The following is a 15466-nucleotide window of genomic DNA, read 5'->3' as shown; positions in this document are numbered from 1 at the left end:
CATATTTATAGCCAAAAGGTGTTGCTTGAGAAAGAAAGCACTGGTTCACCAAACAATGCACTGTTTTGAAATAGTCTGATTTTTCATTAGACCTACGCCCGCATATGGCATTTGGTGCAAACCAAAAAGTCCTGCGCTCGACTTGCGCTCGCATATCGCCTTATTTTAAAGTTTTGAATAATTCTTTTACAAAAAAATAATCTCTCGATTATTTTCTAAAGCCGAAGTCAAAGTCGAGCGACGACGGTGGTATGAGGCATGTCTTGTTCTTGCCTTACTATCCACATAAAGAAATATTTCTCAATATAAGCATAAGAAAGTTCCTTTCTCCCACCAATATGAAAAAACTTTACGTTTTAAAGTACAAAACCACTTCACTTTTTACTTCACTTTTTCATTTATTTGTTCCTCCATTTTCCACTCAAATATGCACAAAACCCCCCACAGTTATATGTTCCGCGTATTATTATAATGTAATTCTCTGTCCATACAGAAAACAATGGTGGAAAACAAAAGGTGGTAGCTTTTCTTCACTTGTGGGGTAGCATAAGCACTTAGGATTCAAGAATGAGGCATGGCCTCGCTGTGGTTCACAACATCCAAAACCAATGTATATCAATTGGATACACCAAAAAGCAGGTGAGAGGGAAACAAACAAGCGTAATGGTATTGCATGTTCCAGATTCTCTCTTATTTTTCCACCTTCGCCCCCTCTCCCCCTCCCCCTCCCCCTCCCCCCTCCCCCCACAACCGCACCAATATTGCAAATCAACATCAACTTAAAATTCACACTATCATTTTCTCTTAAAAATATCAACCTTGAGAACCATGAATTAAATCGATCCCAGAACCTTCCATCATAAAATGGGATAGGCCTAACCCCAACCAAACAGTGCAAGTGATCTGTCTTTTAATTTTGTAGTGGGGGTCGCTTTAGGATAACGAATCTTTGCCTATAAAAGGATAGAACTCCCAAGCAAAACCAAGTGTAACTGCTAGCTAGGAAGAAGTTCAATAACAACATATTTTCCCTAAGGCTTTTCTTTTCAGTTTTTCGAGTTCTTTTCAGTACTGTGTTGAAACAGTTGGAAAGAAATGGTTAGTAGGAGTTGAAAACACATTAATGCAGAATATTTACTTATATCTTAGTCAAAGGTGATTCAATATTATTCTTTTTCTAGTGTTCATGTCCAATAATTTGGATCCATTTGTTTCCATCTAACAGGAGGAAAAGATAATTTGGACAATTGCAGATGCTGTAAACTACAAGGGTCTCCCTGCTGATAGATCTAAAACTGGTGGTTGGGTGCCTGCTGCCCTCATCCTCGGTTAGTAGTTAACTAATTTGTCTCTTGCATATCAACGAGTATTTTGACATCATTTTAATTTTTCAAACGGCTTGTTTAAAGCCTCTTGTGGTCATTGATGTTCTTTCATTAACAACTAACGAGACAAACTAGCGAAACATTACCTCATTTCATATTTCCTCATATTTAAAATAAGAAATAAAATCTTATTGGCAACTTAACACTTCGTTAAATGATTAACGATCTTTTAACTGTTCAATGATACATGCATCCGCCTCCCAACTCCTTTCTTTTTCCCTGCAACATCACATTCGTCATGAAGAAAATTTAAGGAATGGAAAATTAGGGCGTGGAGGTGGGGTTGAGGTTAGTTTTGAGGAAGCTGAAAGATAGGTGGTTCATGCAAATGTGATGAAGTTCCACCATAATCAATACTAAAATAGAAATGTAAATTTTTCCCGTTACTTAGTAGTGGGAATATCTAATATTCCATATGTAATGGGTTTTGAATTATATACTCAAATAGTTAACAGATTTTTAATCTCCATGAATGTTGAGTTAAAGCCTACAAGGTCTAATTCTATACACTAAACATAAATCAATGTTTACGGAAAAAAAGAGCAAATTATTAGGATTGAGAATTCGGTTATTGCAGAATTTAACCAAACAATGTCATAATGACAATAACAAGTTGATAATAACGGTAATTAAAGAAAATAAAGGAGACGCAAATTTAACATGGTTCGGTCAGTGTGACCTACGTCAACGAGCGGAAAGGAACAATTCATTATATCAATAAGAGTACAATAAAAAGAGGTTACAAAATTAGAGTAGTCACTCTAATTAACCCAAATATTCCAAGAGAACAACCTCACAAGATCACTCCAAAAGAAGGGATTACACAAGTGTTTCCCAATACCCACTCTCTAACTAAATACTATAATAAAAAGGGAGAATAAATTCAAGAGAATGAAAGAAAACTCTTGAAATTGATGTATTATGAATGAGAAAGAAGATCCCTATTTATAGAGATGAAAATGGTCTTAATGATGTCATCCATGATGTTAATGGAAGACGTAAATTTCAACATTTGCATGTGAATGAGAGAAATTTACAACAAAATCTTTGATAGAAACCTTGTTTGACAAAACCAACAAATAATGTTTCAAAAGTCTTTGGTTGACTTTTACCAAGTATGAACCAAAGAAAAAACAAAGGCCACATTACAAATCTCCACCTTGACCCGAGTTTGGTTAATATAATAAATTTGTTTCCTCTCTGCAAAAGCCCATGTGGGAAAAATCATTCTTCAGAAATGGCAATTAAGTTCAAGCAAAGCTTGAACTTACTGATCAAAAAAGACTTTGTGAACATGTCAGCAGGATTGTCTCTAGTATTGATCTTATGAACAGAGACCTTTCCTTCAGCAATATTCTTCATTGTCTCATGATACATTTGATCTTTAGTCAAGTGAATGACACTTTGACTATCACAGAAAATAATAATACCACTTTGATATGGATTGAATTCAGCAAATAGACCCGTCAACCATAATGCTTCTTTGATCGCTTCGGTCATTGTCATATATTCTGCTTCGGTAGTAGATAAAGCTATTACATGTTGTAATATAGCTTTCTTGCTTATAGCAGAACCATCAAAGAAAAATACATAGCTAGTCAATGATCTTATTTTGTCAAGATCACCTGCATAATCTGAGTCTAGAAAATCAATCAAAGTTATTTAGTATTTCTTTTGAACTCTAAATATAAATTTAAAGTATCTCGCAAGTATCTGAGAATTCATTTCACTTCCTGTCAATATGATTTTTCAGGATAAGTCATATATCAACTTACTACACTTACTGGTTGTGAAATGTCTAGACGTGTACACACCATTGCATACATAATACTACCAACTATACACTAGAATATGGTACCTGTGTCATATATCTTTCTTCTCCTTCTGACTGTGGTGATTGAGTAGCTGATAACTTAAAATGAGCAGCAAGAAAAGTACTTACTGGTTTAGCATCTTTTATGTCAAACCTCTCCAAGACCTTTCCCAAGTACATTTTCTAGTTCAAGAATAGCTTGTTGGCTTTTCGATCGCTTCTGATCTCCATGCAAATGATTTTCTTAGTTGCTCCCAAATCTTTCATTTCAAATTCACTTTTCAGCTAACCTTTCAAATTTTGAACTTCTATCAAATCCTTAGCATCAATGAGCACGTCATCAACATATAACAGTAAGTAAATGAAAGAACCATCATTTAACTTTCGAAAGTAAACACAACTATCATACATGCTTCTTGAATAACCATGACCTAACATAAAGGAATCAAACCTCTTATACCATTGTCTTGCAGACTGTTTTAATTTGTGCAAAGATTTCTTTAACAAGAAATCATGATCTTTATTTCCTTTAATTTCAAATCCTTCAGATTGGTGCATGAATATTTGTTCCTCAAGTTCGCCAAGAAATTTATCTTAACATCAATTTGTTCTAAGTTCAAATCATATATGGCAACTAAAGCAAGCAAGACACTAATAGGGTTATGTTTAACAATAGGTGAGAAAATATCATTAAAATCAACTTCTTATATCTGACTATAGCCCTTTGCAACTAATCGAGAATTATATCTTGCATCTTCAAACCCTGAAATTTCATTTTTTTTTCTTGAAAACCTATTTGCAACCAATGATTCTGATTTAAGATGGTGGCTTCACAAGAGACCAAGTACCATTCCTATAGAGAGATTCAATTTCTTTATTCATTACAATCAATCACTTGGCTGACTTAGGACCAGAAACTGCTTTTAAATAGTTTGATGGTTCTCCAATCTCTTTAGTTTCCTGTGCAACTAAAAAAACAAATGCAATATAATCTCCATACCTTTCTAGTTTGTGAATTTGTCTTGTTGATCTATGTGTTGCAATGGAATACTCATTTGGTTCAACTTCAGGAGCCACAACTTCTGGCTCAACTTCTTGAGTTTCAATTGTATTTTTTCCACAGTTGATAAGCTTGGCTCAAAAGGTATGAGAAGCTCAACCTCCACCTGTCCATATAAATCATGCTCTGTGTTCTTTGTACAAGAACTAGAAAAATCTTTTTTGAAATTTAACATAGAGGATTTATCAAAGGTTACATCTCTACTAATTATAAATTTTAGTTACTAGGGCTCAGGGTACCAAAGTCTGTATCATTTCACCCCAGATGCATATCTAACAAAAATACATTTTTCAGCCTTTGGCTCTAGTTTTCTATCATTTATATGCACGTATGCAGGACAACCAAAAACTTTTAAGTCAAAGTAATTAGCTAGTGTACCTGACCTTATTTCCTTTGGAGTCTTGAAGTTCAAAGGTGCAGAAGTAACACGATTACCAATATAACAAGCAGTTGAGATAGCCTCTGACCAAAAAGTATTTATCAACCCAGCATTTGAAATCAGGCACCAGGATCTTTCCAAAAGAGTCTTGTTCATCCTTTCTACAACACCATTTTGTTAAGATGTCATCCTCACAGTGCGATGTCGAGTAATTTTTTTATTTTTGAAAAATTTATTGTACTCATCATTACAAAATTCCAAGCCATTATTTGTTCTAAGCTGCTTGACCTCTTTTCCTATTTGTTTCTCAATCAAAACTTTTCATTATTTGAAAGTTAACAAAACATCACTTTTGTTTTTCAGGAAATAAACCCAAACCTTTCTTGAATAATCATCAACGAAAGTTAACATATACCTGGCACTACCTACCCCAAAGATCTGAGTGAATGTAGTCCAAAGTACTTTTTATTCAATGAACTGCTGGAGATTCTCAGCTGACTCTTTTCTGCTTTCCAAATACATAGTGTTTGCAGAAGTTCATTTTTTTTTATACTTTGTCCACACAGGAGATCTCTTTGCTAAGGATTGAAAGACCTTTCTCACTCATATGCCCCAATTGCATATATCATAATTTGGTGATGTCAGAATCAGATTGATTTAAAGTGAAAACTATAGTAGAACTTGTAACAGTGGATCCCAATAAAGTGTACAACATACCTAATCTACGTGCTTTCATGATCACAAGAGCACCTAGAGAGATTTTCAAAACTCCACATTCACCCATGTATTTGCACCCAAGAGATTCTAGAATGCCCAATGATAAGAGTTTTTTCTTCAAGTCAGAAACACATCTAACATTAGTGAGAGTTCTCACCACACTATCGTGAATTCTAATTCGGAATGTACCTTTATCAAAAACTTTGCAAGGAGCATTGTTACCCCTTAAGACAACTCCACCTTTATCATATTCAAATGTGGTAAACAAATCCCTATTGGGACACATATGATAAGAACAACTCAAATCCAAAATCCGCTCATCGTCAGATTTAAAGCTATTATTAGTGCCTAAAAATATTGTTCCCTCGGATCAGCAGCTACACTTGCTTCGGTGGAGTCCACATTTTGGTGCTCATTTTTGTTTTCCTTAGGCTTTTCTTTGTTTTCAACTTATAGCATTTAGAAATAATATGACCTTACTTGATAGTATTTGCACACTACCTTTCTGTATTTAGACTTTGACCTTGATTTAGATCTCTCACTATATCTTTCTTATTAGATCTACCTTTTATAAATAATCCTTCCTCATTGGTTGCGCTACTTTTCTTAGTAATATCTCTATCTATATGTTCCTTTGTTTTTAAGATAAATTTGATTTCTCTACAGATATTATCTTTTTCATAAAGTATAGTATCTCTAATATGCTTAAATAATTGGAGTAATGAAATAAGTAATAAGATGGCTAGATCTTCATCATTAACTTCAGTGTCTATATTACTCAAATTCATAAGAATAGAATCAAAAGCATCAAGATGTGAGAGTATAAAATACCTTTAACCATACGAAATGTGTTATGCTTTTGCGTCTGGTAAAGTCTATTTTCCATTGTCCTAATCATATACAAGGTTTTTTGTTTTTTCCAAATGACTTTCACTATTGTTTCTGCAGATATTTTACATAAAACCTCATTTGAGAGATTTAGAATGATATTTGATTTTGTCTTTTTATCTATAACGGCGAACTTTTCATCCGTCATATTTTTTGGTTTCATCTCCTTTTCTTCCAATGCTATATCTAAGCCATCCTGAATTAGGATAGTTTCCATCTTTAATTGTCATATCTCAAAATTTGCACTTTGATCAAATTTCTCAACATAAGATTTTGTGACAGTCATTTTGGCTACTGAAAATAACCTGGTTAGATCTGACTCTAATACCAATTTATTAGGATCGAGAAATCGGTTATTGTAGAATTTAGTCAAACAATGTTATAATGACAATAACAAAGACGATAACAAGTTGATAATAACGGTAATTAAAAAAAAATAAAGAAGACACAACTTTAACGTGATTCGGGAAGTATGACCTACGTCCACGAGAGGAGATGAACAATTTCACTATATCAACAAGAGTACAATAGAGAGGTTACAAAATTAAAGTAGTTACTCTAATTAACCCAAATATCCCAAGAGAACAACCTCACAAGATCACTCCAAAAGAAGGACTTACACAAGTGTTTTCCAATACCCACTCTCTAACTAAATACTCTAATTGAAAGGAAGAATAAATACAAGAGAATGAAAGAAAACTCTTGAAATTGATGTGTTATGAATTAGAAAGAAGGTCCCTACTTATAGAGATGTAAATGGTCTTGTTGAAGTCATCCATGATATTAATGAAAGACATAAATTTCAATATTTGCATGTGAATGAAAAAAATTTACAATAAAATCTTTGATATCAACTTTGTACAGTAGTCCACTAAATATTAAAAATGGCTTCTAAACAACATTTTAGTGAAATATTTAAACATCATCCATGTTTTCTGTTGTGAATTCACATGTCCCAAGGGATGGAGGTGGAGCTACATACAAGGTAGGGGTTCATTTGAATCTTCTTTGATGAAAAATTATATTATATATATATAGTTAAAATTATTATTTATGTATATATAATAAATGTCGAACCTCCTTCGATTAGTTCGTATATTCACTTGTAAACCCTCTTAGTGTCAATCCTGGCTCCGCCACTGAAGACGGGGTGAGGATGAGGGGATTAAAAATAATTTTTTAAAAATTAATGTTGGCCAGGGCAGATTGTGGATTATATTGTACGGCTATGTTGACTTAAACAAAATAAAAGTTAACATTATTATTACGATGATATTGGTAAATTTTGAAATACCACGTGCACCAATTATCTCAACTAATTGTCAAAGATTTTATTATCTAACTGCATATTTGAATTATATACACTTACCGAATATATTATTTTTCGATTTTGGTCAGTCAGAAATTATTGTTATTCTAAGTTACCTGTCCTCCTAATATTAGAAATTATTAGACTTTGAAAATTATCCACGTTAAAATTTGACTTCAGATTTTCAAATTAAATAATCTTTTCGCTCAATTTATATGTAGTTTGATTGAGTACAAAATTTAAGAACTATAAAGTCTTTTTGAAATTCAACTAATTAAGTCATATGTATTTGTGTGTCTATAAATTATTTTATTAAAGGTGAAGTGAATAATTTAAAATTAAATTTTCATCAATAATAGTAAAGTGTCACTTTTTTTTTTAGATTTTCTAAAAAGTAAAGTGTGAATACAAATTGGACTGAGGAAATACTAGTACCATTGTTAGAGAATTACCTTGACCTAGTGGTAACAGGAGTTTATTGATTCTCTTTTTTCATTCGTAATTGAGCAGTAGATTATTGATTTATTTTTTCATTCGTATGTGAGCGACGATATGAGTATTAACATGCTTGCTTCTATATCATTATCTATTTTAAAATGGTACTTTAGTCTTTTCATTAATTGATGATATAGGTTTTTTTCCATTCTTTTAATAAATTTTATATCCTTCATTCTAATTGTGCAATTTTGAATATCAAGAGATAAATTTGAATTTAAATTATAAATTTTGGACATGTAATATTTATGTTTGTTAAAATGAAATTTAGATGTTTGAACACTATATAAAAAGTATTATAAGTCATAATAATTGACAATTCTAAAATATTTAGAAAGTGTTTTACTAGCACTTAAATTAGAGATGTATTTAGCTTATGCAGTATTTAATATAATATAATCTATATTTCTGATTAAAAAAAAAAATTGCGATGTAATTTTTCACAAAAGCGATATGACAAAAATTACAATTGTGGCACTTTTTTGTGTAGTTTTTAAATATTTAATAATTTTGAAATTTAATAAAATCAACTTTGGAGAATTAAAGCATGACAAGTATTTCAAATGGAGGAATGGTGAGTTACCACCATATTTAAATTAATTTTAAAAAATCCATTGGACTTAACCATGTTACTTTATCGTTAACTTACTTTTATTTGTAATACAAAAGATATATAGGAGAAAATTACAAATAGTTCAAGGCATTAAATTATGATAATAAGTTTGTAATTTATATTATTTTATTTTATTAAACCTGAAGAGAGAAGTTAGTAAGACAAAACACTATTAGTATAATTTTAATTTTTCATTTCAAATATGAAAGATAGTGTTGATTCTATTAGGTTGTTCTTGAAATTTGGAGTATAACAAATGATATTTGAATTTATTGAATTATAACAGGCAAAATTCACAAATAACATATTTATGCCCTTAATTATCAATTGAGTTAATACATAAAAATGATCCTAAACTTGATACCAAATTATAACTTTGATCTTAAATTTTGATAGTGCACAAATAGGACCTTTAAATATTCAAAACTTGAATAAATATGACCTCCGATTTTGTAACCCCATGCGTGAGTCTCACTCGCGCCTACGTGGAAAGGTAATCCAATCACACGGTTCCACGTCGTTAAAAGGGCTAACTTGGAGAGAGCTCATATTTGTGCAGTTTTGAATAGTTAAAGGTCATATTTGTGCACTGTCAAAGTTTTACTTTTTATGTTAAAATGATGTCGTTTTTTTTTTAATTATTATTATTATTATTATTATTATTATTATTATTATTATTATTATTGTTATTATTATAATAATAATTTTTTTATTTATTTCTATAGTAGCAGCACCTAACTTTTTTTAATTTTAAAAAATTATTATTGTTATTATTTTATTTATTTCTATAGCAGCAACACCTAATTTTTTTTTTAATTAAAAAAAAACAGCCACTAGCAGGGATCGAACCCACACAGTGGGCTGAAAGAAGCGCCTAAGAAGAGCAAATAACACCACTGGGCTATCTAAGTGTCTTGTTTCATGTTGTTCAACATTAATATATGTACATAAATATACATTTTCTATCTTATATATATACAACGTAATTTTTTACCGAGGGGGTTCGGGTGAACCCCATGGCAACCACGTACGTTCGCCCCTCGTTAATTTAATAACATTTTAATTACGTTAATTTGATAACGTTAGTTTAACATACTACTACTACTATCCTTAATAACATTAATTTAATAACGTTTTATTAAAACTATAATTTTTTTATTATTCGTATAGTTTCATTTTTAATTTAATATTTAAATAAATAATATTTAGATATATTATATAACTTAAATTTGTCCTCTACTTTATAATATATATACATACCCGCTCGATTTTTTCGTATGAGGCTGATCCGCCTAATTAATAAATCTTCAATATTACTCTTTTTCTACAATGTCAAAAAAAATTAGATGTCATTTTCATCTTTGAGCCGAAAATAATGAAAAAATAATAGTGAAGAGTCATTTAAAGGTCATATTTGTGCAGTTTTGAATAGTTAAAGGTCATATTTGTGCACTGTAAAAGTTTAAGGTCATATTTATGTATTATGCTCTTAAATTTTTAGCTGGACGCGCCCAGTTTTTCGTGTTGAACACACGTTTTGCCACGTAGGATTGGAGGTCATATTTGTGCAGTTTTGAATAGTTAAAGGTTATATTTGTGCACTATCAAAGTTTAAGGTAAAATTATAATTTGGTGTCAAGTTTAGAGTCATTTTTATGTATTAACTCTTTTCAATTTCATAGCAGCAGTTTCATAATTACATAATATAGCAAGTTGTATTTTATATTTTTGCAAACTGTTGCTACAAAAATATAAATACATATGATTTTTACTGCCCTTATAATCGATATGTATTTTGAATTTTTGCAAACTGTTACTACAAAAATACAAATACATATAAATACATATGCTACAAAATGTAATTTTATAAAAGTGTTGTTATTTTTTGTAATTTAATACTTAAGTATGTTACTTTATGTATTTTTCCCATTATCTTTGTTACTAAATTAACTTATTTTTTCGTTTTGGGCCGTGTTTGCAGGGACTTACATCGTGTAGTTCAATTAATATACGTGAGTGTGTTATATGTTTATGCATAAATACGAAGTAACATACTTCTATCATTTTCCCACTCTAAATTAGCTCAAAAGGTATTAATAAGTCAATGCCAACAAGATTTGGGCCAAAAATGAAGAATTAGGAGGAAATATGAAAATTTTACAAAATTAATATGGAAATGTCCCATTATTATAATATTAATCAAAAGAACAGTAGTGAGAATTTCATATTTATTGCTCCTCAAATTTATCTGGATATCATATATGTTCAATGTTGGAATATATTTTTTTTTTCAAAAGAAAGGTTACACTTTGTGGAATAGAGTAGTACGAATTGAAAATAACAAATTATTCCATTTGAAGCGGGATGGTGCGAGGCGGGTCAAAATGCCCTAAAATTGCCCGCAACAACACCACTTGGCATGGCTCAAGCTCAAAAATTACCCCAAAATGGGCCGGTCATACACCCCTTTAATAATTTTGATTCTAAAATAGATGTTCTAACTTTTGTCTATAAGACAATATTCAAGATATTTTAATACAGTAAATCTGTACAATGCATCAGAAGTTCTTCTCTCGGGCAAAATTTAGAACTTAAATATGTTGTCCATTAGACATAAGTTCTAACTTTTACTCATATGTCTGACATTTAGAATATTTTAAGCGAGCATAATTGATCAAAAGTTCTACCTAATAGAAAGAGTTTGAATTTAGGCTTGTTTCCAGCAAACATAAGTTCTAACTAATTTTTTTCCACAGGATAGACGAATGGGATATTTGATCAAGAAAGTGAATTTGGTTAGTTGTCATTGACCACAGGCACTACCTTATAGACAAATGTTTAGAACTTATGCCTGATAGGCAACGTAAATTCTTCCCAACAATTCTTTTTAAGCTAATGTCATTTGTTTAAAAAATTTATTAAGAGGGGATAAATATTTAAGACCAGATTCTTTGTGGTCACTAGGTGTAATTTTCTCAAATGGGTGATGTGACATTCAATCTTTGTAGATTACGTGTAAAGTTTTTAATAAATTATTAAAAGAGGTTTTGAAAATGGTTAACGGTGTAATTTTCTCAATCGGGTGATGTGACATCCAATTTTTGTAGATTATGTGTAAAGTCACTAATAAATTATTAAAATAGGTTTTAGAAATTGTTAACCATGTCCCTTTCGTATTTTAAACGCATGGACATTTAATATCCAATCACTTTAATTCATGTGAAAAGAATACTTTTTTTCTTTTCGTGTTCATTCATTTTTCTTTAATCGGAATGCGTTACTTTGCCTTTTTTTTCCTCGTCATCTTGATGCTCTAGTTAATTGTTTCTGCGGCCTGATTCCAAGTTGACGAACATATATAGTATAAAACATAGCAACAACAACAAATCCAGAGTATTCCTACCTAGTGGGGTCTGGGGGTAAGATGTACGCAGTCCATACCTTTACCTCTGATGAAGTATAAAACATAGCAAGTGATCATATAAATATGAATCATAAGAACTAGTAATAGATGACATACTAATAACTGAACTCCACGGTATCTTTGTTTCAAAATGGACAGGGATCGAAATTAATGAAAGGCTCTCAACAATGGCGATAGCAGTAAATCTAGTTACGTACTTGGGTGGTACGATGCATCTACCAAGTGCAGCATCAGCCAATATAGTGACAGATTTTATGGGCACAGCATTTCTCCTCTGCCTCCTTGGAGGTTTTCTTGCTGATTCTTTCCTTGGAAGATACAAAACCATTGCAATCTTTGCCGTTATACAGTCACTGGTAAATACTGCTACCTGCTTCAGTACAATCACGTAAAGGATAACAACTATGTCCATAAAAAATAAGAAAGGCTAGCTAATGAATATAACAGATTAAAATAACATATTGATAATTGATGTATGTAAATGTCAACTTTAACCCAGGGAACAGGCATGTTAACAGTGACAACAGGCTTGCCACAGCTGAGGCCACCTCCTTGCCATTCACGCGAGAAGTGCAAACCAGCAAATGCATTGCAGATGGGAATTCTATACATATCCTTATATCTAATAGCACTAGGCACTGGCGGCTTAAAATCTAGTGTCTCTGGATTTGGAACCGATCAATTTGATGAGAAAGATGAGAAGGAAAAATCACAAACGGCCCATTTTTTCAATAGATTCTTCTTATTCATCAGCATAGGAACTTTGGCAGCCGTTACGGTGCTTGTTTATGTTCAAGATGAAGTTGGAAGAAGCTGGGCTTATGGTATTTGCTGCATATCCATGTTAATTGCTATCATAATCTTCTTTTCGGGCACTAAAAGGTACCGCTACAAGAGAAGTTCCGGAAGTCCGATAGCTCAAATATTTCAAGTCATTTTGGCTGCAATAAGAAAAAGGAATATGAATGTTCCTTATGATGTTGGCATGCTTTATGAGACTAATACAGAGGCTTCAAGAATCCAACACAGTGAACAATTTCGGTTAGTATTAAACACTGAGGTCTATAGTATATATTTATTTCTTATCTATATAAGGTTGAACGGAATGCATGTATTACATGTTTAAATTACTGTAAATAATGTTTTGTATGTACGAGTATAGGTTTCTGGACAAGGCTGCTATTGTAGAAGAAGGAGATTTTGAGGACTATGCAAACTCTAATCCAAATCCATGGAAGTTGTGCACAGTGACCCGGGTGGAGGAAGTAAAAATGATGGCTAGGCTAATCCCAATTTGGGCCACAACTATCCTTTTCTGGACAACCTATGCACAAATGATTACATTTTCAGTTGAACAAGCAGCAACCATGGAACGATCTGTTGGCGAATTCAAAATTCCAGCAGGGTCTCTTACTGTGTTTTTTGTGTCCGCCATCTTATTCACTTTGACAATTTATGATCGATTTATCATGCCATTATGGCAAAAATTGAAGGGAAAACCAGGTACACATTCAGATACAAATTAAATAAGTATCAAATTGCCTTACGAGTTAATTGATTTAAGAGTATATATGTTATATATAGCAGTTTTATTGAATATCTTTTATTAATATCTATGGAAAACTTTTAAAAGGGCATTTTAAGTTTGTGGTCATGGCTTACAGGTTTTACCAGCCTTCAAAAAATAGCCATAGGGCTTGTGCTTTCTACCATGGGAATGGGAATAGCTGCACTAGTTGAGATGAAAAGGTTGTCAGTGGCAAAGTCTATGGGGCGCAACATATCATCATTGCCTATTAGTGTATTCTTTTTAATTCCACAATTCTTTTTAGTTGGAGCTGGGGAAGCATTCATATACACAGGCCAACTCGATTTCTTCATAACACAGTCACCAAAAGGGATGAAGACTATGAGCACTGGGCTTTTCTTGACAACCCTTTCTCTTGGTTTCTTTTTTAGTAGTTTCTTAGTCTCTATTATCAAGAAGGTGACAGGAAGCAATGGTGGTTATGACTGGCTTGCTGACAACATAAATTACGGAAGGCTTGATTGTTTCTATGGGATTCTTGCTATATTGGGTGTCATAAACTTTGTGCTTTATCTAATCTGTGCAATATGGTTCAAGCCAAGGAAGTCTAAATCTGCCATAAAAATGGAGACTATGAACAATGGAAATGTTGCTGATGACAGATGCTAGGATTTAGTTGATGTCATTCAATCATCTTCTCTTACTTTTATTCAGTATTGTATAGTGAGAGGAAGTGTTGTCTTTCTTTCATGTGCTCTATCTATTATCATTGGTGTTTGATTGATTTCATATTCCTCCCTTATGTTCTTTACTTTTGATAAGACGTCTATTTCATGTCTCTCTGTCTTTATAATGCTTTGAATGATGGAAGGTTTGCCCCAAATGAGAAATTTACGAGTAATATTTCTATTGTATTAATACCAAATCAGATAAATAGAGACATGCATTTTGGCGATAATTATAAATTTATATGTTCTAAAAGAATATATAAATACTAGTATTAAAAACGTGTCCGAATTATAAAATAATTTTTTTAAAAAAATGATACATAATTTAATTCACAGTAGGAATGTATTTCAAGATTTTCACGAAGGGTAACAAAGATGGCTGAATAGACAAAACAAAAGCAAATTGAATAGTCTAAAACGTCAGTCAAACTCATACGCTAATATAACTTCACTATAATAAATAAATCCCCACTTCTTTCTACCATTTCATATTCTGTTAATATAACTACTTCCACTATAAATCCCCATTACTTTCTACTTCCATTATAATATATAAATCTCCATTTCTTTCTACGATCTCATATATAAAATTATGTTATTAATAATGATAGTTCATATTCTGTTTCGACGACTGACAAACTTGATAAGAAACTTGGTGCGCATTGCAATCGCTCGTACATTCTTTTTTGCGACATTTGTAATAGTACTACTGCTGGGTCAATGTACACGTGGTTAATTGCTCTCAACCGATGGAAAATATTTAAGGTTTTCCCTCCGTCTTTTCTCTCATATATCTATATTTATAATCTATGATCTACAATGTATAATCTATAATCTATCTATATCTATATCTACCTATAATCTATATCTATAATATATTAAAATTGTGAAGAACATTAAATATATTGTTTGAACTTTTTATCTTTCATTAAAAGCCTTTAATTTAGATAAAATCGTCTTTTTACTATTTTATTCTAATATATAAAAGTTGAAAATTAATTAAATATATTTAGGGTAAAACCTTTTCTTATTAAAAGTCATTAGAATTAATGACAATCCACAATAGACAAAATTATCTTTTTACTTTCAAAATTTGTATGGGCCGTAATTCTAAACGCAATTAAATT

The 15466-nt window shown here is 31.6% G+C and overlaps 1 protein-coding gene across 2 annotated transcripts; it reads left to right on the top strand.

Annotated features, from left to right (window-relative positions):
* Positions 1-943: 943 nt before the first annotated feature.
* Positions 944-14400, top strand: LOC107870735 (protein NRT1/ PTR FAMILY 6.2). 2 transcript variants are annotated; one of them, XM_016717346.2, is made up of 6 exons: positions 944-1098; positions 1226-1328; positions 12222-12439; positions 12583-13124; positions 13246-13586; positions 13748-14400. In XM_016717346.2, exons 1-6 carry the CDS (start codon positions 1096-1098, stop codon positions 14278-14280), a joined length of 1740 nt encoding a protein of 579 aa, XP_016572832.1. In that variant the 5' UTR covers positions 944-1095; the 3' UTR covers positions 14281-14400. The 2 variants fall into 2 exon arrangements, with proteins under 2 accessions (XP_016572832.1, XP_047269091.1); XM_047413135.1 differs by lacking the exon at positions 944-1098 and adding an exon at positions 10641-10671.
* Positions 14401-15466: the final 1066 nt, after the last annotated feature.

This window comes from Capsicum annuum, chromosome 5, assembly GCF_002878395.1.
Source record: "Capsicum annuum cultivar UCD-10X-F1 chromosome 5, UCD10Xv1.1, whole genome shotgun sequence".
Classification (NCBI taxonomy): Eukaryota; Viridiplantae; Streptophyta; class Magnoliopsida; order Solanales; family Solanaceae; genus Capsicum; species Capsicum annuum.
The sequence above is the reverse complement of the archived record's forward strand: the minus strand, read 5'-3'. Positions and strand labels throughout refer to the sequence as shown.

Excerpts from the sequence above, each read along its gene's own strand:
- LOC107870735 (XM_016717346.2), top strand. Across the intron at positions 1,329-12,221 it reads GCCTGCTGCCCTCATCCTCG|GGATCGAAATTAATGAAAGG; the intron begins GTTAGTAGTTAA and ends CAAAATGGACAG. Across the intron at positions 12,440-12,582 it reads TTGCCGTTATACAGTCACTG|GGAACAGGCATGTTAACAGT; the intron begins GTAAATACTGCT and ends ACTTTAACCCAG.